At 38.8% G+C, this 22,967-nt stretch overlaps 3 protein-coding genes across 5 annotated transcripts; all 3 read right to left on the bottom strand.

Annotated features, from left to right (window-relative positions):
• Positions 1 to 5,698: 5,698 nt before the first annotated feature.
• On the bottom strand, positions 5,699 to 7,950 carry LOC143702863 (potassium channel subfamily K member 1-like). Its single transcript, XM_077196771.1, has 3 exons — positions 7,581 to 7,950; positions 6,181 to 6,576; positions 5,699 to 6,051 (listed from the first exon to the last, which is right to left on the bottom strand). The coding sequence occupies exons 1-3, from the start codon at positions 7,915 to 7,917 to the stop codon at positions 5,699 to 5,701; spliced, it is 1,086 nt and encodes a 361-aa protein (XP_077052886.1). The 5' UTR covers positions 7,918 to 7,950.
• A 1,944-nt stretch (positions 7,951 to 9,894) lies between these two features.
• Positions 9,895 to 19,383, bottom strand: LOC143702862 (TAF6-like RNA polymerase II p300/CBP-associated factor-associated factor 65 kDa subunit 6L). 3 transcript variants are annotated; one of them, XM_077196769.1, is made up of 12 exons: positions 19,231 to 19,383; positions 18,920 to 19,066; positions 17,776 to 17,862; positions 17,517 to 17,667; positions 17,376 to 17,426; positions 16,959 to 17,053; positions 16,522 to 16,596; positions 15,485 to 15,705; positions 15,233 to 15,365; positions 15,017 to 15,145; positions 13,312 to 13,808; positions 9,895 to 10,687 (listed from the first exon to the last, which is right to left on the bottom strand). In XM_077196769.1, exons 2-12 carry the CDS (start codon positions 19,058 to 19,060, stop codon positions 10,348 to 10,350), a joined length of 1,920 nt encoding a protein of 639 aa, XP_077052884.1. In that variant the 5' UTR covers positions 19,061 to 19,066; positions 19,231 to 19,383; the 3' UTR covers positions 9,895 to 10,347. The 3 variants fall into 3 exon arrangements, with proteins under 3 accessions (XP_077052884.1, XP_077052885.1, XP_077052882.1); XM_077196770.1 differs by having other exon boundaries at positions 9,895 to 10,639; XM_077196767.1 differs by having other exon boundaries at positions 18,920 to 19,092; positions 19,231 to 19,356.
• A 730-nt stretch (positions 19,384 to 20,113) lies between these two features.
• Positions 20,114 to 22,207, bottom strand: LOC143702861 (uncharacterized). Its single transcript, XM_077196766.1, has 2 exons — positions 21,953 to 22,207; positions 20,114 to 21,397 (listed from the first exon to the last, which is right to left on the bottom strand). Exons 1-2 carry the CDS (start codon positions 21,959 to 21,961, stop codon positions 20,483 to 20,485), a joined length of 924 nt encoding a protein of 307 aa, XP_077052881.1. The 5' UTR covers positions 21,962 to 22,207; the 3' UTR covers positions 20,114 to 20,482.
• Between the last annotated feature and the right edge of the window lie 760 nt (positions 22,208 to 22,967).

Here is a 22,967-nt window from a genome sequence, read left to right as displayed (position 1 = left end):
AGCCCTCTGATACGGTTAATTCTTGAATTCTAACTAACCACACCACTGAGTAAACTACACCATTCCTACACTGCAAGCCCACGAGCTTCGCTGTTTATAATGGGAGCGTTGCGTTCTAATATTATAATGTCGCGTATATCGCTTAACTGGCGTCACTGCAGCTACGTCAGAATTTAAAAGAAACGTTAAACACATGATACTGTATTTATTATGCATTTATAACAACAACACTTGACAATGAGAAGAAAAATCGCATTTCTTACCACTTCTTAGTGCACTCTACTGTGAGTTCTTGAAAGGAGGCGGCAAACTGAAACTTCGACGCTCTTTTTCCAGCGCGCTGAAGTCTCTTCCAAACCGATGTCATGATTACAGCTTGAATTAGACGAATCCTCACAGAAGGGACTGATGAATTAAAAAGACATCGTGGGAATTGCTGTGTCACTTCGCCAAGCCCCGATGTTTCAGGGATGGCAGCTCCGCGCGCCACCGCCGCCTCATACACACACACACATGCTCCAAATGTCAAAGTGAAGATAAGCGCAGACAGATCAGAGGAAACATAACCAAACTCTTGCGATGAACTGACATATCCTGCACTCCCGTGGAAGAGTGGCTGGGAGAAAAGGAACGCTGGGTCACCATAGGCTATTATATTCAGTAGGCTAATTTATCCAACTTGCTTATTATTCAATAATCCAAGTGTTATATTATGAAAGATAGCCTTATTGAACCATTATTGTAGGCCTTTTGATAGGCATATTACTATAATAGGGCTGAGGTTTTGATTCAAAAGTCCAATTACAGAAATTATTATTTTTTAATATATATATATATATTCCTAATATTTTGCCGGTTTATTCAAGGTTGTAGGGTCATTAAAAACAAATATCCTCACCGAACAACAACTTTTGACCTCATGAAACAAATCAAGGAGCAGCGTACATCATGAATTGTTTTGTGCTTAATTATTTTTCTGTTTCACAAAATTTTAAACTGTAGTGTACAAAGGATATTATCAACATAATTTAGGTGAAACATGATAGATATATTATATAAATTGTTTTACTGTTTCATAGTATGAAAAGAAAATAAGGCTGTTTATTGCCATTGGGGTTCCAAGGGACTGCCATGCATGTTAAATGAAATATACAAATATTAAGAGGAGCAAAACATGTGATCGAGTGATAGATAGCACAGATCTCCCCTGCTGGGTAAGGTGAAGTAATATTTCACTGTGCCTTGCTTGCCGTGGGAAGCAGTTTGTCTTGTTGAAGAGAATGGAGGTTGGCAGGGCTATTCAAAACACTCTGTTGAAGGTTAAAGGTCACCATTTGTGAGCAGTCTTTACTGTGCTTCAAACAATAGCATAAAACCGCTTACTAATGTTAACAAGAGTGAAATATTATTTTGCATTACTTCTATATCTGATACAGTTGACTGTTAGGTCTTGTTCAGCACAGCACAGTCATGCTGTTTGAACAATGTTTAGGTGTGGCAAAAACAACAGGTATATTGTGCAGCAGGTAGCCTGATGTTATGTTATTATGATGACCTGAGATCAGTTTTGCAGACATCATGATCTGGGCTGATTCTAGATCAGTGTGAGTGGGCAGGCTCAAACGTGCCCTGATGATCAGAGTTTAGATTAGCTTTGGCAAGTGTAGCAAGTCCAAAACCAATCTTTGCACGTCAAGCAAGATAAAAACCTCTGAAGTGTTGCATTGTCGCAGTCATTGAAAATGATGCCTAAATAAATCCAATGAGATGCTCAATCCAAAACGCCTAATCTAAAGCATGCCAAAACAGGTTACAAAATGGTCAAGTTGGTGCAGTTAACTTGTTATATGAGCAATTTCTCTTCTGAAGTCTTTTCTGGGATATGACAACAGATTAAGTAAGTCAGTTTAATTTGTTTATCGATCCAAGAATAACAGCGCGATGAAAGATGGATAGGGAAAGGGAAGAGAGAGACGTAATGAAAACTCACACGGATCACGAATAAGGTTCCTGCTCACAGCCGTACACTTCCTGTTAATTGAGCGTTCCTCAGTATTTCCTGTTTTCCTGTAGCATTGACCTCTCCATGCGCAAGTACGAACTGCAGGAAATGCTCTAAAAAAAGACAAACCTAAACAAACCAAAGTGCCATTGGTATACATTTCTTAAAATACAGCAAATTTTCATCCTTAAACCCTTTCAGGCGTGAAGATCGCGGTTTATAAAATTTACAAAAAGTTTGGGAATTAAATGGATCAAAAGTGATGGTAAAGACATTTGTAACCAAAAATGATTGAAAATGAGAAAATTTCAAATAAATGCCGGTTTTTTTATTTCTATTCATTAAAGAATCCTGAAAAACAAAACATATATCTTGTTTTCAACATTGATAATAATCAGAAATGTTTCTTGAGCAGCAAATCATCATATTAGAATGATTTCTGAAGGATCATGTGACTCTGAAGACTGGAGTAATGATGCTGAAAATTCAGCTGTGCCATCACAATATTATGGTCATAAGTCATTTTATTAAAATCCACTTAAAAAAGAGAAACATCTTACTGACCCGCAAACTTTTGAACTGTACACTAATGAAATTATCAGCATGAATTTCTTAATTTCTCAGCAGACTCTGACCATTTAATTAAACGAGATTCCGAGATGACATGAACTTCAAATGTCTGTCAAAACCCGATAATCATGTTCTCCAGCATGATCTGAGAATGATCCAGAGAGCATCTTGTGCTTCAATTGAAGCAAAAACATCTGACCTTCTGAACAGAGGAATCCTCGTCACAACTTACATTTCACTAGTGAACTAGAAATATTTCTGATTCACAAAACATTTCTTTCTTTAAAAATTGAAATCTTAAAACTTTATTCAATTAGATCTTCAATCTATTTTTAACGTGCTTCATTTTTTTTCTTTCTTAGCTATTCTTACAAATGTAAAGATAAACCAGATCAGCCAAAGAAACTGATTTGAACAATTAAGAAACTGATCAAAAACTCTTGATCTGTACTATTACTGTTACATACTGCTCTGCTGGATTTTTATTTTAGGAAGGACATTTGAGACTTGCCACAAACCCACAGTCCTGATGTCCAATCTCTCATATGTAACATTCTAAGAGAGCACAGTTTGACAATATGACCTTCATTTCACAGGAAAGTAACATTTCATGATCTTTTGAAATGCATCTCTCTCTCTAGAAGTGGAAAACTACATTGTGGTAATGTTACTCCATCTGTTCAGGATCAGAAATAACATTTAAACCACCATGACAAATATAGAAATACATGTCACACCTGCTGACTGTCAATCTGAATGAAAGAGCAGTTGACAGTGAAACCATTATGGTAAAAAGGTCATATGAATATACAGGCAAGCTATATTGGTGAAAAATGTGTTAACGCCTGTTGAATGTTAGAAGTTTGATTTAATGAGTGCTGTACCTCGTTCAAAGAACTGCTGAGAATTTAAAAAGTTTGAGGCCAGCAGGTTTAGGAAAATGTTGTTTATGCTTCATGGTCCTCACAGTAAACAAGTGGGGAAGCCCCTATCATTTCTGCAACTCCTCTGTGAAGTTCACGTCACGCCTCTTTCGGTCAAGGACTCGTGTACTGTGTTTCTTAACAGATGTCAGCAGTTCTGCCATTAGGATAATTTGAGGGGATGCAATCTTACTCATTTTCTATTTTTATCCTATATGCATTTCCTATTTTTAACCTTTCTTGGGGTCTTAAAATGACTTATTAAACAACCGTTTCATCCAAGTGACTAAAAATGGGTTGATGTATTACCCAGCACGGCACCAGCTTTACTTCAGTCCTGACACACGCACACGCACGCGCACACACACACGCACACACACACACGCACACACGCGCGCACACACACGCGCGCACACACACGCGCACACACACACGCACGCACGCGCACACAATTGGACAGTAAATGACTGAAGACCATAATAGGAGTGTATGACCTCACTTGCAGAGTGTGTTTATGTCAGACTGGCAGAGGAGAGGCAGTGCTGGGCACAGATTCTGAGTCACCATCCCACACACACACACACACAAGACACACACCTGCACCCTCTTGTAACTACGAAGAACAACATCTTAAACACGAACATCTCAATTTGAATAGATTTATTGTAAAAGGCTGAATGTGGTCAAATAAATACTAAAGGGATAGTTCACCCAAAAAGGAAAATTCTGTCATCATTTACTCACCCTCAGGTTGTTCCAATCCTGTAAAAATGTGTTAGTTCTGTTTTACGCAAAGGAAGATATTTTGAAGATTGTTGGTAACCAAACAGTTGTGGGGCACCATTGACTCTCATAGTATGAAAAAAAATATATACCATGGAAGTCAATGGTGCCCCACAACTATTTGGTTACCAACATTCTTCAAAATATCTTCCTTTATGTTCAACAGAGAACAAATTCACACAGGTTTGGTAATTGTATTTATTTACTTATTTACTTTTTATTTGGATGAATTCAAGCACATTTTGATGAAAAAAGCCGAGTGAAACCTACACTTTAACCCTCGTTTCGCAAATCATTATTACATATTCGGGTCTTCAGCGACCCGGATTTATATCTAACATGGATGGCTCTCTAACTGCCACAATAGTATAAAACTCTTGATATTTCTTATAAAAATTACAAAAGAATAAAATAAAGCATATTTTATTACATTTTGGAACTTGGAAGGGTTCAATTTGAGCAGATGCTTTTTACCACCATCATAGTCATCGTCAGAGCTCAACTACTCAGTACATTCAGCAACTGAAATGTCTTAAAAGAATTATCTTTTAAATTGTTTTATTCTGTGGCAGAAACAAACTTCTGCATTCGCTCACAAAACTTTTGTATTCTTCGAGAGTGAATGCAAAGTTTCTCGGGGGGACGCAAAACCTTTGAGAGAGAACGCAAAAGCATTGCCAAATAATATTTCCTCTTCATTTTTTCTCTCTTCACCATGTCCCTTTAGGCGCTCTGTACTTTGGGGGCTCCGTAGACTTCTTTCCAAATCATTTAAAATTCTTACCAACCCCAAACTTTTCAACAGTAACACTTTACTTTTTTCAAAAATATTGAACATTTAACACATATAATAAAGAAGGAGTAAGTGTGCCCAAACTTTGACTAGTAGTTTGTTTGACAATATTGGCTTTCAAATATTTATAATGAATAATAAATTCATAATCTTTGAATATATATTTTTTTATATTCATATAATCTGCATTGTAAATGTAACTTGTTTATTAAACAGATTATAAATATAAATTCATGTACCACTCAGAACAATCCAAAGAGTATTGAAGAAAATAAACAAATGGGGCCACCTAGTGTTTGCCAGCTTCTAGTTATTAAAGCTAGTATTGCATATTATGGAGGCACACCATTGCTAACATATATATTTTTACAATGTCCAGTTTCATTATATTAGTTATGTAGTGATAGTGGAAGTGGATGGACACAGATCCGGTTGCATAAACATAAACCACTTATGGTAAGATTGTGTCTTAAGTATTAGTATGAGCAACTAGCGTTGAGTCAACGGGCAATCAGTTTTACTTTCTAGTATCAAATTAGACCAGTGCATGTTTTTATATACCTGACTTGAAACAGTTATGAAGAGTCTTAAAGAAAAAAATGTGATGACCAAGTTTTAAGACTAGTCTTAGTCGTTTATGCAACCGGCCTCTGGGGAGGAGTTTGGTCTTAGTGAAGGGGAAACATTTTCTTTGGAGGTCGCCATGGGGGGCATGTCAAAGTTTGGTGGCAGCTCTACTGTTGGAGTGGCAGGTGAGTCTGAGAAAGTAGGGGAGATTGTGGATATAGGAAGAGTGTAATGAGGTTCCTCTTCTAGACCTGCCATGTCCCCACTGAGCACAAGCTCATCCAAACCCACCCCCTTCAGCTCACCCAGCCACGTTGGTCCAGAGAAAAAATGAAGGATGGCTTGAACCTGTTGGAGTTCCCAGAAGCTTTCCAGAACGACAAGCAGGACAATCAGCCCAAGCATCAGGTAACCTAAATGATGATTCAATAAATGAATAAATTAGATCATGCATTGGTTTGTTGACTTAAATTAAAGGAAAAATATGCTTGATCCAACATGCTTTTTAAAAAAAATCCTAAAAGGAGGTTACAGGGACTTACAGGAGGTTGCGAACTCCAGCACCTGACGTGCTGCTCGGCTTTGCGTCCTGCCAGGAAGGTAGTCACCCAGTCCAGTTGTGCTGAGTGAGATAAAACAAAAATACAGCGACTCCAGGTAACTCCAGTGGTTCTCCAGCAGACACAGGGCACCAGCAGGTAGAAGAAAGAACAAGGTCGCTGTGCAAAAGGCGAGGACACTGCAGTGCAGCAACGCAGCATGGTTGCGAGACAGTCCCCAGAAGACTTGAAGGTTATGAATAGGAGTGTGTGTTACCCGGGGCAGAAGGGCACGAGTGAGGCAGGACAGCAGCAGCATGGTGAATGGGATGCCAACAAGACAGTAAACAACACAGAACACACGGCCCTCATCCGAAAGGGGCACAGTGGTGCCATAACCTGCAAATAAATTATGTAGTGCAAACTATATAAAGTGTGAAGATATCAGGGACTTTGAAGATATCTTTACTTTTTGACAATTATTAACAAATGTGAAGGCCAAAATTACACTGTATGGTATACTGGTTGACCAAATCAATGGCAAACAAATCAAATCAATTATCAGTCATTCTTTAGTTAGGATTGAATATAAAAATACATATATTAAAAATAAAAAAATAGATAAAGCTTGTATTGGAGTGTGGACTGAAATATTAAGATAAAAATAAATAATGTAAAAAATAAACTAAATAAATCATGCATTTGCCAAATTGACTGTATCCTTAAATTAATAAAAAAATATGAGTGATTTAACAAGTTTTAAAATATAAATAAATATTGTATTGAGTGTGTTGACTTAAATATTAAAATAAGTTCTAAAGGATAAATAAATTCTAAAGGATAAGCAATGTTTTGGGTTATTTTAAGGTGACATAGCTACATTGTACTTACTCAAATAAGTACTGAGTAGCCTAATATTAATTAACTACTTACTAGAGTTCTAGTTGAGGGTCAGTTACTTCTAATTATGCATAATTTACTGCTATGATGACTACAGTAAGAACATGTAGTAGCCTAACGTTTAACTAGGTCCACTTCAAGTGTTGTCACGTTTTGTACTACTGCTTGACTAGCCTTACTATTTAAAATTATTTATTTTGATCAAAACTAGGCTACATCGTGCACTGGTTGACTGTGCCTACACTCAATTAAAAGGATCAATTGTTCGAAAGAAAGGAAGAAGAAAAAAAGAAATAAATAATTAATGTTGAAATAACTACACTGTCGCATCTTGGCTGTAAACACCACTGTGCACATTGGCAATTCTGTTTATAATACATGACATTGGTCCACCACGTCCACAAGTGAGATAAGATTTGGAATGAACTGTTCAATAAATTCATAGCGGTAGTTTTCAATTTCAAACATCAAGCCAACATCTTAACTGCTATCTGACTGCTCACCTGTGGTCGTGAGGAAGGTAATGACGAAAAACAGCGACGACGTAAAGTCGAAGTTGCATTCAACGCTGTCGGATTTCAGTGCGGCCACGCCACGTTTACTCGCAGAAAGCACGTTCATTAATAAACCGTCCAAACTGCTTTGCTCAACACACGGGTTCTCTGTCAAAAAAAGAGCTTTTAGTTCACGGACCTCTTGAACGAGTAAATTCTCCTCAGGTTGCTCCAATATCATCAAAACAACAGCACCGAGGATGATAAAGAGGCCATACGCCATCATCATGAAGATGAACGCGTGAGCACGCAGAAAATTCAGAGCTTTATCCGCAAAAATAGGCATTATTAAACTAGTTTTGTTTGTGTATTCTCTCGGGATTGTAGAATATGTTGTGAATGTGCTGCACGTGTAACCAAACCTGGGCTCTGACATGGAAAGTTCAACACCACACTGAAAGTTTAATGCAACAGGTTTGCGGACACCATCAGCCTTCTCCCGTCTAGTACAACAGAACCTAAACCAAACTTTGTTGGTTACCTCAACAGGTTCAAAAGTGAGATTGCACTTTAGTCCAGTTGTCATTGGAACATAACTTTATATCTTAAAGGATTATTTTTTTAATATTTTTTGTTATTCTGACATTTAGCTACTCACCATCATGTTGCTCCAAACCCATTTGATTTTCTATCGAAAATTAAGACATTTTGAAGAATGTATAGAAAAGATACAAAGAGTAACCAGGATGTTCATGTTCCATGTTAGCGCTCAGTCCTGGAGGACCAATGTCCTGTAGACTTGAGATTAGCTTAAACTTACCTCAACTCACCTGCCTGGAAGTTTCTAATGCTTGGGATCATTGTCCTGTTGCATGAGCCAATTTCAGCCAAGCTTTAGATGACGGAGAGAAGGCCTCACATTTGACTCTAGAATACTTTGGTATCCAGAGGAGTTCATGGTCAACTCAATAATGACTGCGACTGCAAGGTGCCCCGGTCCTGTGGCTGCAAAAAAAGCCCAGATCATCACACCATCACCAGTTTTTGACAGTTGGTATGAGGTTTTTGTGCTGATATGCTGTGTTTGGTTTACGCCAAATGTGGCTTTTTGATTTATGGCCAAACATCTCCACTTTGGTCTCGGATGTTCAAAGGACATTGTTCCAGAAATCTTGTGGTTTTTTCAAACAAAACTTTGTTGCCATTTTCTTTTTAGAGAGAAGCAGCTTTCTCCTGGCAACCCTTCCAAACAAACCATACTTGTTCAGTATTTTTCTATGTGTACTGTCATGAACTTTAACATGCCTACTGAGATGTAGCTCTTGTTCTTTTTTTTTGCAGTTTCTCTGAGCATTGCACAGTCTGACCTTGGGGTGAATTTTGGGTCTCGAATGTTTTCCATTTGTGAGTAATCTTCCACACTGTAGAATGATGGACTTGATCCTAGAGGGCAGCAACAAATTGCTTCTCTAAAATCATTGCCGATGTCTTTGGCATTAAAACACACCTGAATGCTCCAGACCAGCAAACTACCAAAACTTCTGCTTTTATAGAGGTGCTCACACTTACTGATGATCAGTTTATCAAAGACATTTGATAACCAGCACCTGACTACTACTTACCCTCTTAATTCATATGGAAGCAGTAAGGGTGTACTTAGTTTGTCACGCATGGCTTCTTCATTTTGGCCTAGTTTTTGTTAAATAAAGCCGTGTAATATGTCATGTGTTGTTGTATTTACCTAATTTTAAGACCTACCAAGGACCAGATGATTTATTATTTCCTGTCTGATACAGAGAAATCAAAAGGGTGTACTTTCTTTTTCACATGACTATATTGTTGTGGACAATAGGAGGGACAAAAAGTAAAAGAGGTTGAGATTCACTGCTCTAAATTTGGCATAGTAATGGGAAAAATAAGAAATGGGAGAAAAAAAATTATATATCGCGTTCACTCGCAATAATTTTGCATTCAGTGTTGCGTTCCCTCAAGGAAACTTTGCATTTCAACATGAGTGTGATTAAATAATGACAAATGTTATGGGTTAGCTGTCCTTTAAAAGAAATAATGCATTATATGAATTAAAATGTATAACGATTTAGGAATTATTCTCTAGAACGATGGAAACATATCTATTTTTTTGTACAATTTTTAACAACTCATTTAAGGTAATGCATTAAGCACAGTTTCTGCTTAATTAATTAAAGGGGATCATAAGGAAATTACTGTTTAAATTTAACATGCAGCTTTTTACCAGGCATAAAATGTTAAATCTTTGGCATTAAAACCTGTAGTTTAAATACAAAATAAGATATATTGCGAGTACATTAGATAATGTATTTATTTTTATAGACCTACATCATTACAAAAATGTTCAGCATGTAAAAAAAAAAAAAAAAAGTTGGAAAAAATTACATACATAAATACCCAATTAAACAAGGCAATTGTATAGCAGTGTCTGAAGATTCATCCTGCTACAAATAACAGTAACAATAAACAGTAAATATAATCTTCAACCTCATTTGGTTTCATGTTCTATTATACTATTTGCAGTAGATGCTGACATAACTAAGAGATAATTCAAAGTTAATGCTACTGATCAGAAGAGTTAGATTAAAAACACCAGTTATCCATTCAAAATTTCCCCAAAATGATACTTGCCTTATTTGCATAGAGCATATAGAATTTTTCACCTGTAGTTACTAAGATGCAGTCAAATGATGAGATGTCACTGAGTTCACGTTTCTCTAAACGTCACATACATCGCCCTTGGATTTTAAAGAGGCAGATGAAGCGAGTAATGGGAACACGTCCAGTGGCGCACAGGTTTGCTGACCCTCCCGATGACTGGTAGCTTGTGGGCGTAGGCACGAGGTGGGAGGGAAGTAGGAGGCGGAGTTGGAGTAAAGCTCGTCTGGAAGCGTCGTCCCTGACAGCGTCGTCCCATCTGCCGCCCGCCAATGATGAAAGCGAATGCCGGAGGTCCAGCCTGAGGTGGCGGAAAACGGGCTTTAGGGAAAATATCTCGGGATTGGCTGGTTGAACGTCCTGGACGTGATGAGGATGACCTGGAACGTGAGACGGAAGATGAGGAGGAGGAAGAGCGGGTAAGAGATCTGCAGACACGGGACAAAAAGAGACCACCAGTGAGAAACTGCCTTTTGACCTTTTGAATAGGCCTGTCACGATAACAAATTTTGCTGGACGATAAATTGTCCAAGAAATTATTGCGATAAACGATAATATTGATAATAAACGATAATATTGTCGTTCTGAGACCATTTTCATCTAAAATAAAGATAATGGCATAATAATGCAGGTACACCTTTTCAAAGATCAATAAACTTTTATTTCTAAAAACTATTTAAATTAACAAAACAACCAAAAACAATAAAAGCAATGGACTCTGTCTCTGTTAACAAAAAATGCAGTTACCAATGTGTGACTTCCGTTCACACTGAGAATCATATGCATCATGTACTGTGTGAGCATGCGTCTCATATGAGAATGTGCACTAGTTTGTGTCCGTGTGTGCGGTCGCGTCTACTATGAGTATGTTCGCGGACAGTTTGTGTGTGTGTGCTCCGTCTCATTGAGTTTGAGTGTGTGTGTGTGTGTGCGCTCGCGTCTCATATGAGTGTGCGCGAGTTTGTGTGTATGCGCGCGTCTCATATGTGCGTGGAGAGTTTGTGTGTGCGCGCATCTCGTTCTCGTGTGTGTAGTTTGCGTGCATGTGCGTGAGCAACTTGTGTCGTTGTGCATTCCATATGTACTTGTTTGAGCATTCAGCAGTATACATGTATGTTTGACTACTTAATATATGTGTATGCAAGTGTTTCATATATGTGTGCGTGAATGTATGTGTATGCAAGTGTTTCATATATGTGTGCGTGAATGAAGTTTGATTTAAGCCCTAGACGGCGGTATGGCGCCTCATATGAGGGTGAAAGAGCGCGCGCGCGAGAGAGAGAGGGACGCGCTACGGCGCTCTGCAAACAAATACGATTGTAAATAGGCTCAGTGAAAAAAAACAATAATAATTTAAAAAAAACATTCGAAAAACAATGTGTGGCGGTCAGCGTTGATGTTGACATCCAGTCTTTTTGGTAGAGAGAGAGAGAGAGAGAGACGAGGAAAACAAAACAAGCATGCAAATGGAAATTATCGCGGCCGGAAAAATTATCGAGCTAATTTTTTTTATTGTGCGATTAATTGATTTATTGATTATCGCGACAGGCCTACTTTTGAACCTTCGCTAAACAATTTTAAGCGTTTTAAAATGACAAGACTTGCTTAAGTAGCGTTGGTCAGTATCATTTAAAGGGTAAGTTCACCCAAAAATGAAAATTACTCTCTCATATGTCGTTCCAAAGCCGTAAGACCGTTCATCTTCGGAACACAAATGAAGAGCTTTTTGATGAAATCCGATAGCTTTCCGTCCCTCCATTGACAGCAACATCATTGCAACTTTCAAGGCCCAGAAAGGTGGTAAAGACATAGTTAAAACAGCCCTTGTGACTACAGTAGTTCAACCGTAATGTTATGAAGCGATGAAAATACTTTTTGTGTGCAAACCCCCCCCCCCCAAAATAACGTCATTATGCAACAATCTCTTCCTTTTCCATGTCATTCTCCTACACTGTTGACGTAATGTAAACAGTGCAGCGCTTCTGGGTTCTACGTCAGAATGTCAGCTCATCATTGGCCGACGCTGGTCATGTGTGTAATGCTGACCCAGGAGCTAGCCAATAATGAGCCGACGTTCTGACGTAGAACCCAGAAGCGCTGCACTGTTTACACGATGTCAACAGCGTAGGAGAATGACATGGAAGAGAAGAGATTGTTGAATAAAGTCGTTATTTTAGCACACAAAAAGTATTCTCACCGCTTCATAACATTATGGTTGAACTGCTGTAGTCACATGGGCTATTTTAACTATGTCTTTACCACCTTTCTGGGCCTTGAAAGTTGCAATGACGTTGCTGTAAATGGAGGGACAGAAAGCTCTCAGATTTCATCAAAAATATCTTCATTTGTGTTCTGAAGAAGAACGAAGGTCTTACAGGTTTGGAACGACATGAGGGTGAGTAATTAATGACAGAATTTTTATTTTTGGGTGAACTAACCCTTCAAGGCAGGACTTAAAGGTCAAAAGGTCAACAGAGTGCAACAGCGCCTGCCCACTTTGTCAGTGGCCTTGGTTCCGGAAGAATTTTTCCCATTCATTTAAAAAAAAAAAACAAAAGAAGCCTTTATTTAAGCCATTAACCAAACCAACCAGCAACGCGGTGAAACAATCTTACAAACTTTGATTTAAAGCAAAAAAATAAATCAATATCAGAAAAAGGTAAAAGACTGTTCACTAAATGTTTTTAATAAGGGAAAGAACTACAATTCCCATGATGCATTGTGAATCACAAATTAAATAAAAAACTATGGAGATATGTACTTTTGATTTAAAGATGTTGATATAAATAGGGAGACTGTCTCAGTTATGACATCTCTTGGTGCAATTTTCTTGTGTGACCCTAATTGGTGGATATGTATTTGCAGAATCATGGGTAGTGTAGTTTTCCACCACTTCTACTGCATATACAGATTAACAACCTTGTAGCTCACATTAGGTCAATTTTTAAAGGTTTATTTTAAAGGTCTATTACGGTCTATCCCCTATGGAAAAAATGAATAGGCGTTTTACTTCCAGAACCTGAATGTTGCACTCAAGTGGTTTGAGTCGTACCTCCCCGGGGTGGTGGCAGCCAGGCTGGGTGGTTGTGGTTCCGTACGTGGGCTTCCATCTTGCCGTGGGCTTATGTTCATACTGGCCGTGAGTTGGGGCATTTTGCGTGTACTCTCAAGATTAGGGGCAACACTCGCTGGCTCTTTCCTGCCCTCTAGCGGTTGGCCGGGACCTGCAGGTGGGGCGCCAGCTAGTGGCGGGTCAGTGCTGAACCGTACAGCCAGACTGTCTCCAAAAAAAGAGTAAAGTTCACAGTACATGGCAGGAAGAGATACAGGTGTCCACTCTTCACATGGGCAGCCTGCTCCAGCTGCTTGTAGATGACTTGCAATGCCGAGAGGAGGTTCAGAAAGGGGTTCAGGAGGTGGGCTGAGGCCAGGAGAGCTTTCTCTGAACCCCACAGCCCCTGAGGCAGTGCCCGGTAGAGCAGCAGCACCTCCTTCTGTTGCTAAGGTCAGACTGAGTGCCTTCATCTTCAGCAAACGTTCTACCGCCACCTTCAGGCAGGAGATAGAGTGCTCAATTGAGGTTTAGATGAGACATTAGGGTTGGGCTAATATACTGTTGTTGAAAAGTCATAATTAATCAAGACTTCTACAGGCTGCAATTTAATTCAATAAATATATGCGCTGCTTGTAAATCTAGTGTTCTTAGTGTCTTAGAGGGGTTTGGTTTGCACTTAATGCTATTACACAAAACCTCCATCTTTGCAAGCGCTGAGTTTGTTTGGGTCGATTATAATGTGCATTTGGACCAAAAATGGGCCAACCATCTTCCCAAATTAGTAATAATAATAGACTATTATAAATCGGCTGTTGTTAACAAAAGAAAAGCTTTAAGAGCTACCCATGCTTTTCCATCAAAATAAACAAATTAATGTAGAAATTAAGACAGCTATGAAATAAATATTAGTATTGTCATTTTACAGATTGTAAAATAAAATATACAATAGTAATATTTCTTGTTTAATATTTTTATTTAGTAGTAATAATAATAATAATTATATTATTTCACAGTAAAATTCTTATGTTGGTATATAATAATTTAAGCCAATTTAATGCAATGTAATTTAATAAAAATAATAGCCATTATTATTATTACTTCTACGACCAATAATAATAATAATAATAATAATAATAATAAGTAAAATTCTTTATTTATTATTATATTTAAATATTTTAAAAGAAAATAACAAAATGTTTTGGCTTCATATTGTAATAATTTCTTATTATAATTTAATAGTACGATTATTATAATTATAATATGGTCATATTGAGTTCACACACACACACACACACACACACACACACACACACACACACACACACACACACACACACACACACACACACACACACACACACACACACACACACACACACACACACACACACACACACACACACACACACACACACACACACACACACACACACACACACACACACACACACACACACACACACACACACACACACACACACACACACACACACACACACACACACACACACACACACACACACACACACACACACATCTAAAATTTAAAAAATGGCCAAATTGTGCTGCACTAATAGAAGGTGTCATGGAGACTGCATACTGCGTTTCAAAATATAACAATGTACTTGAATAAATCAATGTATATCAACATCCTGAAAAGAAAGTTGTGCACCATAGTCATTGTCTAAAGTATTTTACTTACCAGAATGGCTCCATAGACTTTGTGGCCGTCTGCTTTCACCTGAGCGTTAGACACAGAGTAATCATCTAACACAGCTTGTAAATTCGCCCAGTAGGCAGGAAGGTGAGGATACAGCACACGTTCAACTGCCTGTGGCAAACACAGACACACACACAAACAGTATGACATTTAGGATTAAGAAGTGTATTTGTGGGTGAGGTGCTGTCTGTGGTTTACCTTCCAGCCGAGAGCGTGCAGACCCACTACAGCGCCGTAGTGGGAACAGAGAGGTCGAACTGGGTCAGAAAGAACTTTCTGCAGAGACAGCAGGATCTGATGGTACAGCCCACTCACAAGATCACCATGTGTCCTACAAGTCAACATGGGAAAAACCACCAGTAAAACCACTTTTATGAAATGGGTAAATTGATTAATTCAAGATTCAAGACACACAAACATGTCATTTACTGTAGGATGCTCAAGAAATACCAGAAGATATGGCTGAGTAGAAGGGCAGCGTAGTCTCTCAGGGTCCAGTGATCATTGAGGGGGTTGATGGAGGCAGCCAGAGGCTCCAGGATGCAGTACATGACACTAGACACCAGACTTCGCACATATGAGCCCAGATACAGGTACGGGTTCTGCACCAAACTCTTCACCATGTGTAATAGCCTGTTTAACTGGTCCAGATCATGACTCACCGACTTTACCTAAGAAAAAGAGAGAATCATAGGCCCCGTTTACACCTGGTATTAAGATGCGTTTTGGTCGATCGGATAACAAGTAGACGAGGGAGACACATTCCTGTTAACACCTGGTGTTTTAATCCATCTCTATTGTCCACTTTCAAACACTTCTGTCCTGATTTCTATGAGGGGAGGGTCTGTGGGTGGGTAAATATATGGGCTTTTTAAGATCTTTCAATTTAATGGACAAAATAAGCACACGTAATTTACATAAGAATGCACCCGGAGACGACGGAAAAACACACGGAGAGCAGCAGCTTATGTTTCCGCTCTGACAGCCGCAAGATCACACCGAGCACTGAGTGTGTGTTAGAAATCAGGAATGGTGAGAGAACATTGAGCTTGGTACGTTTTTCATCTTCAAACCAAACTTGGGTCTCCAGTCGACAAAGTTTAAATCCCGTCTGGCTAGAGCTCTTCCCATAATGTTTACGCATTAGATCAGTAGGCGGAGAATTTTTCTGGCTGTTTGAACACATTCGACCACATGAGAGTTTACACTACGAAATCAATCTGGTCGAATGCGTTTTCTACAAACTCTGAAAGCTCAAAACGTTTTAGACCCCGTTTACACTTGTATTTAGCGACATCCACTTGTTATGCGATCGACCAAAACGCATCTTGATACCTTGTGTAAACAGTGCCATAGATTATAATATGGTTCAAATAGCCAGTGGACATGTAACAAGATTCACTTAGTTTTACAGCAATTACAAAAAAGGCATTATTACACAAGGTAAAAATGAATGAATGCATTTTTACATCCTGGACATAACGTACCCCACTGATGACGTACACGAAGTAAGGCAGCAGGGCAGCGATCTTTGAATTGGACTGGAGGTCTAGCAAAGCCACCTGATAGACAAAGTAAAACATTATTATACTAGCAAAAGAAAACAAAACTGCTCAGTATCAGCTGTGCTCTGAAGTATTTTGTAATGTTTTAAAATTTACATTAGTGAAATAAAAGCACCACAGTAAAGTATAAGGGTCTGTAAGATTTTTTTATTAAATATTATTACAATTTTAAATAACTGTTTTCTATTTTAATATATGTATTCCTGTTTTCATTACCAGCATCATTGCTCCAGTCTTCAGTGTCACATGATCCTTCAGAAATCATTATAATATGCGGATTTAATGCTCACGAAACATTTCTACCAATAATAATAACAACAAATTACTGACCCCAAACTTTTGAAAGGTAGTGTAGGTACCTTCATGAGATGTGGGTCCTCTCCTAAAATGGCTCGCGTTATTTGTTGGTAATACTTCAGGAGATCCTCTGATAGAGACTGAACCGCAGTGGGCACTAACAAGAAACAAGCTGTTATGTTATAATAAAACCAACACAGAATAGAGCTGAGAGATATATTGAATATTTACAGTATATTATTTTGATGATGATAATGGATGATGTGAAATGGTTAATGTGCCTTTTTAGATAGATTCAATTCTGTATTTTGTAGTATATAATGGTTTTGTTTAAATTAGGGCATTTAAATTAAATGTATTATAATTATATTAAATTAAAATAAAAGGAGTTTCACTATATATAAAAAGCCGAGACCTGATACAAATTAAACTGACAAATAATTTTAAATAAACAGCTATTCAAATATTTTGAGGTTTACCTGTGCCTTGAGATTCGAGATTGCCTTTCCCATCAAGATATGACACATTCACTGCCGATGAGACAAAACAGACTACATGAATCTTTTTAAAAATTGAAAGATCATAAATTTGAGTAAATTTCACTAATGATACCGCCTTACCTCGAACCAACATTTCTGCACAGCCTTTAGGGATGTTGGTAGCAAGTGCCAACTCCACCAGATTTACCTCCCGATCCTCTACAAAAAAAAGCTCTCCTTCCTTCAGTGGACGGAACGGTAAGGCGTCTTGCGCACCGTAGCCGCAAACTGTCTGTAATATATACAGCAAGTGTAATGTTGCTCTCCATATGTTAAACTGTATCAAACAACACCATAATGCACATTTACATTAAAAACCAATTCAAAGAGATAACGTTACCTCAGTATTGCTCCACCGTAACGCTCTATTGAAGTCTTCCACGCATAGTTTCTTTCTCTTTGCATGTCTCATAAACTGTGAGCTGTTCTGTAGAGGGACAAACAGATGAAATGTACAGACTTGGGTTGCTTCTTTGCAGAATATTCAACATCTTTCCTTACAAATACTTGTTTAGAGGAATAAAACACATCCAAAACATCAACAAAGGCTTAAAGGGATGAAAATGAAAAATTTACTCACCCTCAAGTCATCCTAGGTGATGACATTCTTCTTTTAGTCGAATACATTCGGAGTTATATTAAAAAAAATGTCCTGGCCCTACCAAATTTTATAATGGCAGTGAATTGCCGTTTCTGTTTTGAAGTCCACAAAAGTGCATCTATCCATTATAAAAGTGCTCCACGCAGCTCTGGGGGGGTTAATAAAGGCCTTCTGAAGCGAAGCAATGCGTTTGTGTACGAAAAAGATCCATATTTAACACGTTAAGCTTTCAGCCAAAGTTTTAAATATATTTTTCTTACACAAACACATCGTTTCGCTTTAGAAGGCCTTTATTAACCCCCCGGAGCTGTGCGGAGCACTTTTATCATGGATAGATGCACTTTTGTGGACTTCAAACCAGAAACAGCCATTCACTATCATTATAAAGCTTGGAAGAGCCAGAACATTTTTTAATATAACTCTGATTGTATTCGTCTGAAAGAACAATGTAATTTACACCTAGGATGACTTGAGGGTGAGTAAATCGTGGGCTGATTTTCATTTTTGGGTGAACTATCCCTTTAAGATAAAAACATGTGACCATGTCACATTTTACAGGCAGAAGCGCACATCAACACAGCTTTAAAGCAATGGATACGTTAGGTGTATAAAAGCAGGCAAAACACGAAAAGGATTCAAATAACAGTCATAAAAGCTTCAGATGGAAACTTTCTTAAATAACAGCACATATCAGAATTGCTTTAAAAGAATAATCAGACACGTGCATCATGTATGGAAACGTGCAATGCTTGCACAACACCTGCAACAGCAAATGACAGACGTCATAATGCAAGTGGAAAAGTTTGCATGGAACAAAAAGGTTTATACGGTAACATGCAATGCATGTAATATTATAAACCCCAAACATGAACTGATATGTGACCTGTGTTGCCTCTCTGAGTCGGTAACACACATCCTCAGCCAGCATAGCTGCCACCTCTTCGCTGAGCTCCACTCCGGTGCTCTCGGCCATCAGTTTGATGGATTCCCGGGGCACCTCGGCGAAGCGCCGTTCCTCCGCCATCTTCCCCTTAGAGAGATCACTAAATAAATACGCTGTGAAGTAAGTTACATTAAAGGTCTAGAGCTAAAGCGACAAGAATGCGTGACATCACCAATCTCTATTAAACTCTCCTTGCTAGGCTGCCTTAGCACACTTGTAATAAAAATGGGGCTAAACATCATACACCGTACCTTCTTATTGGCGATTGGCGACGTATCAGTTCATAAATGCAAGGTACTTTCTATTTAACTAGCGTTATGTGCCTGTTTTAGCACAAGCAGCTAAGCCATTCAGTCTCCGGAATGTTTATGCACAACACACTGGTGAACTTGAAGGAAGCGCCTGATTGGCCGTGAGCTTCGCGCATGCGCATGGATTCTTACGCTGGCAACTGAGTCTTTTGAATAGGTTCAGTAAAGATAGTTGACCCCTTTCTTTTGCAGTTTGCATTTTCTGCCAGGTTGTCCACAGGTCCGTGCTGAGAAGGTCCGCGGTAAAGTAGTTTATTAAAAAATTTATATTTTGAAATAAGTCTTAAATTTGACAGCCATTTTCCCCCTTAAGACTGATCAGAAATTAGAATAGTTCATTCCAGTCAGAAAATTTCCTTTGGCATAAATTTAGCCCAAATGAACAGCTGAATTGTAGCCCAGATTAGACCGTGTTTGGCAGCCCACTTCCTTTTTAGCCAGAACTAACCCCAAACTTCACTCATTGTGAGCCAAAATACAAACATGTGTGGCATGTGAAACCCATTATCCTTTTACACATTGGTTCACTTTATAGTCTTTATTAATATCACCTTTAAACGGGTCCTGGGCTCCAAAGCTTGAAAAAACAATTCAATCAGTAATTACATCCCATTTCCACTACTGAAATTAATTAGATCCATTTTCCACTACCCTGAAAGGTAGATATTACCACAATTATTTAATTCACAATTTAAGTAATAGCTTCTATAATACTTAGCTAAACTTTCACAGTACTTTCTACAGACCTAATGCGGTTTAGACAAAGCAACTTTCAAATGCTCACCATTTGTCACATTTCTAGAAAAGACAAGATGCACAAATCCTTTTTGGAAGTTTTATTGAGATCCAAAGATGCTGACGTTACTAGAATAACTTAGGTCACTTAAGTTTTAAAAATCATACTTAAAAAAATCACATACTTAAAACATTCATAGTCAAATCAGTCATATATACACACACCAGTAAAATAAATTCAATTACAGGCTTAGTTCAGTCCGTCAAAAATAAGTGGCCTCTGAAGTACAAGACAGACTTGAATTAAGATGATAAAAGCAAACACTTGAGAATCAGTCTCAAAAGTGGCAAAAAGACTATACACTTACTAATAAAAACAAGTTAAATATAAATTCGGCATAGTACAGTCACAGTTAAAAGTTTATAGTGGTTAACTTCTGGGATCCCACCACAGGATTCACACTAGAGCATCTTGAGGAGCAGCATTGGTAGCCTTCAACATTTGGAGCCTGAGGGCCAGAGGCAGCAGCAGGTCATTCAGATGTTGGCTGCTGAAGGTGAATGCATTGTTGGCCACCGCTTCCACTGATGGTGGCGTGATCGGACCAGAGCCATCGGGGAACACCGGCGAGGCCAAAGCAGATGGAGGCGGAGATGGAGACGAACACATTTCCGAGACAGGCGAAATCGATCCTCTGTTGGTCATCGGATGAGGCCAGGATGTGCGGTTCAAGTTGACGCCTTTGACTGTATTGGGAAGCCCATGCTGGAACCGGCAACGGGTGCCATACAGACAGAAACCAAAAGCGCTAAAGGTGCGACAGAGTGCACCGCGAGGCTTCCACTCTTGGGATTGTGACGGCCAGGTTCGCTCTTCCTCCCCACCGTCTGATTCAGAGCCACCCTCAACATGAAGGAAGTGGCATCTGGTGCCGAAAGGGCAAACCCCAAACGCACGATAGGTACGGCATGGTACATTCCTGCGCCGGGGACGGACGGCCCTTTGCTCTTTAAGGTTGTGCACAAACAAACAACGCGTGCCATAAACGCAGTATCCGGCAGTGTGGTAGGTACGACACAGCTCGGTTTTGTACTTGGGATGGCGGGAGGGTACGTGGAGATCGTGAAGGCCGTGGGCAAACTGGCAGCGATCGGCATACTTGCAGGTACCCGTCTCAGCATAGCGGCTGCACAATTCGGTCTTGTAGCGGGTGGAGCAGAGCCAGGGGGTCATCTGAGGGGATGGAGACTCAACCAGGGGAAGCAAAGCCTCGGCAAGGGACAGGCTCCCTCGCCCTAAACCCTCTGCTTCAGGGAAGAAAGCCTCATTCAGGCCTTCAGTAGGGAACAGAAACAGGTCATCTTGACTGGTCTAGAATGAGGGGAAAGAAAGTTCTTTAGAGTTTCAAATTATAATTTTACCATTGACTAGGAAGCATTGTTGTCATATTAATATGCACTTCACATTTATTTTTAGTTTATAATTAGTCATTTTAACATGGTTTCACTTTATTTTGATGGTCCCTTTAACACATTCTGTTGTATACAAGTTCAAGTAACGTTGCACCAACAGGTCTACTAACTCAATAGGGTGTTAGTAGACTGGTAGGTTTATAATAAGTTGACATGTAATTAAAGTTACTTATAATTAGTAGAGTGTCTGTTGGAGGAGCATCACAAAGAGTTAACCGTTAACTAATACTCTAATAAGAGTTAGTTGACATGTAGTTGCAAAGTTACATAGGTAACAGAATGTTCAAAGGGGACCATTACCAAATATTAACTAAACGTTGTAATAATCATTTCAGTGACTCCTATTACAGTTACTCACAGAATTGTGTTATGTGAAAGACACTTTAGTAGGCTAATAAATCAAAACAAGTGGTGCCATGCATAAATCTTAAAGCAAGACAAATAAACAACTTACCTCAAACATTGCTGTGCGTTTTCGGACTGCTTTACAAAACTCAACAGCAGATCAATAAAACGAGGGCTGTGTCGTCCAAAAAGTGACGTTAAAGCAACCAAAACACCTGACTGAACTCTGGACAACCACTCGACTCCGATGATTTATCCCAGGCAGAAGACGCGAAATAAACCCTGTGACTGGCAAGTCCCACGTAGAGACAACTGTTCTACCTTTGGTTTTAAAGCCGGATTCCGTTCCCGCGTTCCATTTAAAATGTGAATCAGCTGTGAAGCGTGAACATTCGAATCAGCCAATCAGGTTTGACGTAAGCGGCCGTCAGTCTAATTTGGAAGCGATTATGCTTCTGTCTGGTGCGTGCTGGTGTTTTGAATTTGATCAAATTTGGGATATCGCCGATGCCTTGGATTTACTGGAATAAACATTTGTCAAGGAGCTTGTTAGCCGACTTCAAAGAGCAAACTCTGAATATACACGCAGGCCCATCCTGTATCAATTACCGCATCACACCTCGAGCTGTTAATTGAGCGTTTGTCTGTGAGTCTTTGTGTTATGCTTATTGTGAGGCTTTAGATGAGGATGTACATTTACTCCAGTCCGCACACAATAAGCGAGCATTACAATCTTAAATATTCCACTGAACTGATTTGAAAACGAAACAATAAAAGATAAACTTAATAGGAGATATTTGAAAATAAAAAATATTGATTTTTTTTTTTTTTGCTATATAAAAGTTATAATAGAATATTTTTAGGAATGTCTTTTTGTTTTTATGGAAATATGCATTTTCAATGTTACATCGTTTAGATCATTTAAAGTTACAAAAATCATACAAACATATTGAACCGACTGTATGCCCGCAGACATCCTTTAATTTTTGCAGCTTGGAAGAAGCTTGCTGATGTCAAACCAGTATTTGTCCATGCAGGCACACAGTAACTTTAAATACGTCTTCCCCCTCTATTGGTTTCGTCTCCTTTATTTGTTATTTGAGGTTCTGAGTTAGGACTGTTCG

Source organism: Siphateles boraxobius, unplaced genomic scaffold (genome assembly GCF_051911475.1).
Source record: "Siphateles boraxobius isolate OS27281-9 unplaced genomic scaffold, OSU_SipBor_1 353, whole genome shotgun sequence".
Taxonomy (NCBI): domain Eukaryota; kingdom Metazoa; phylum Chordata; class Actinopteri; order Cypriniformes; family Leuciscidae; genus Siphateles; species Siphateles boraxobius.
Note: the sequence above shows the minus strand (reverse complement) of the source record. Positions and strands in the feature narration are given on the sequence as shown.

Bases quoted from the DNA above. Each gene is read 5' to 3' on its own strand.
- LOC143702862 (XM_077196769.1), bottom strand. From the start codon at position 19,060: ATGGCGGAGGAACGGCGCTTCGCCGAGGTGCCCCGGGAATCCATCAAA. The intron at 17,668-17,775 runs GTAACGTTATCT...TATATATTACAG, and splicing joins TACGGTGGAGCAATACTGAG to ACAGTTTGCGGCTACGGTGC. The intron at 13,809-15,016 runs GTAAGTAAAATA...TCCTGCCTGAAG, and splicing joins AAGTCTATGGAGCCATTCTG to GTGGCGGTAGAACGTTTGCT.
- LOC143702863 (XM_077196771.1), bottom strand. From the start codon at position 7,917: ATGCCTATTTTTGCGGATAAAGCTCTGAATTTTCTGCGTGCTCACGCG. The intron at 6,577-7,580 runs GTGAGCAGTCAG...ATTTATTTGCAG, and splicing joins TACCTTCCTCACGACCACAG to GTTATGGCACCACTGTGCCC. The intron at 6,052-6,180 runs GTAAGTCCCTGT...ATCATCATTTAG, and splicing joins GCTGGAGTTCGCAACCTCCT to GTTACCTGATGCTTGGGCTG.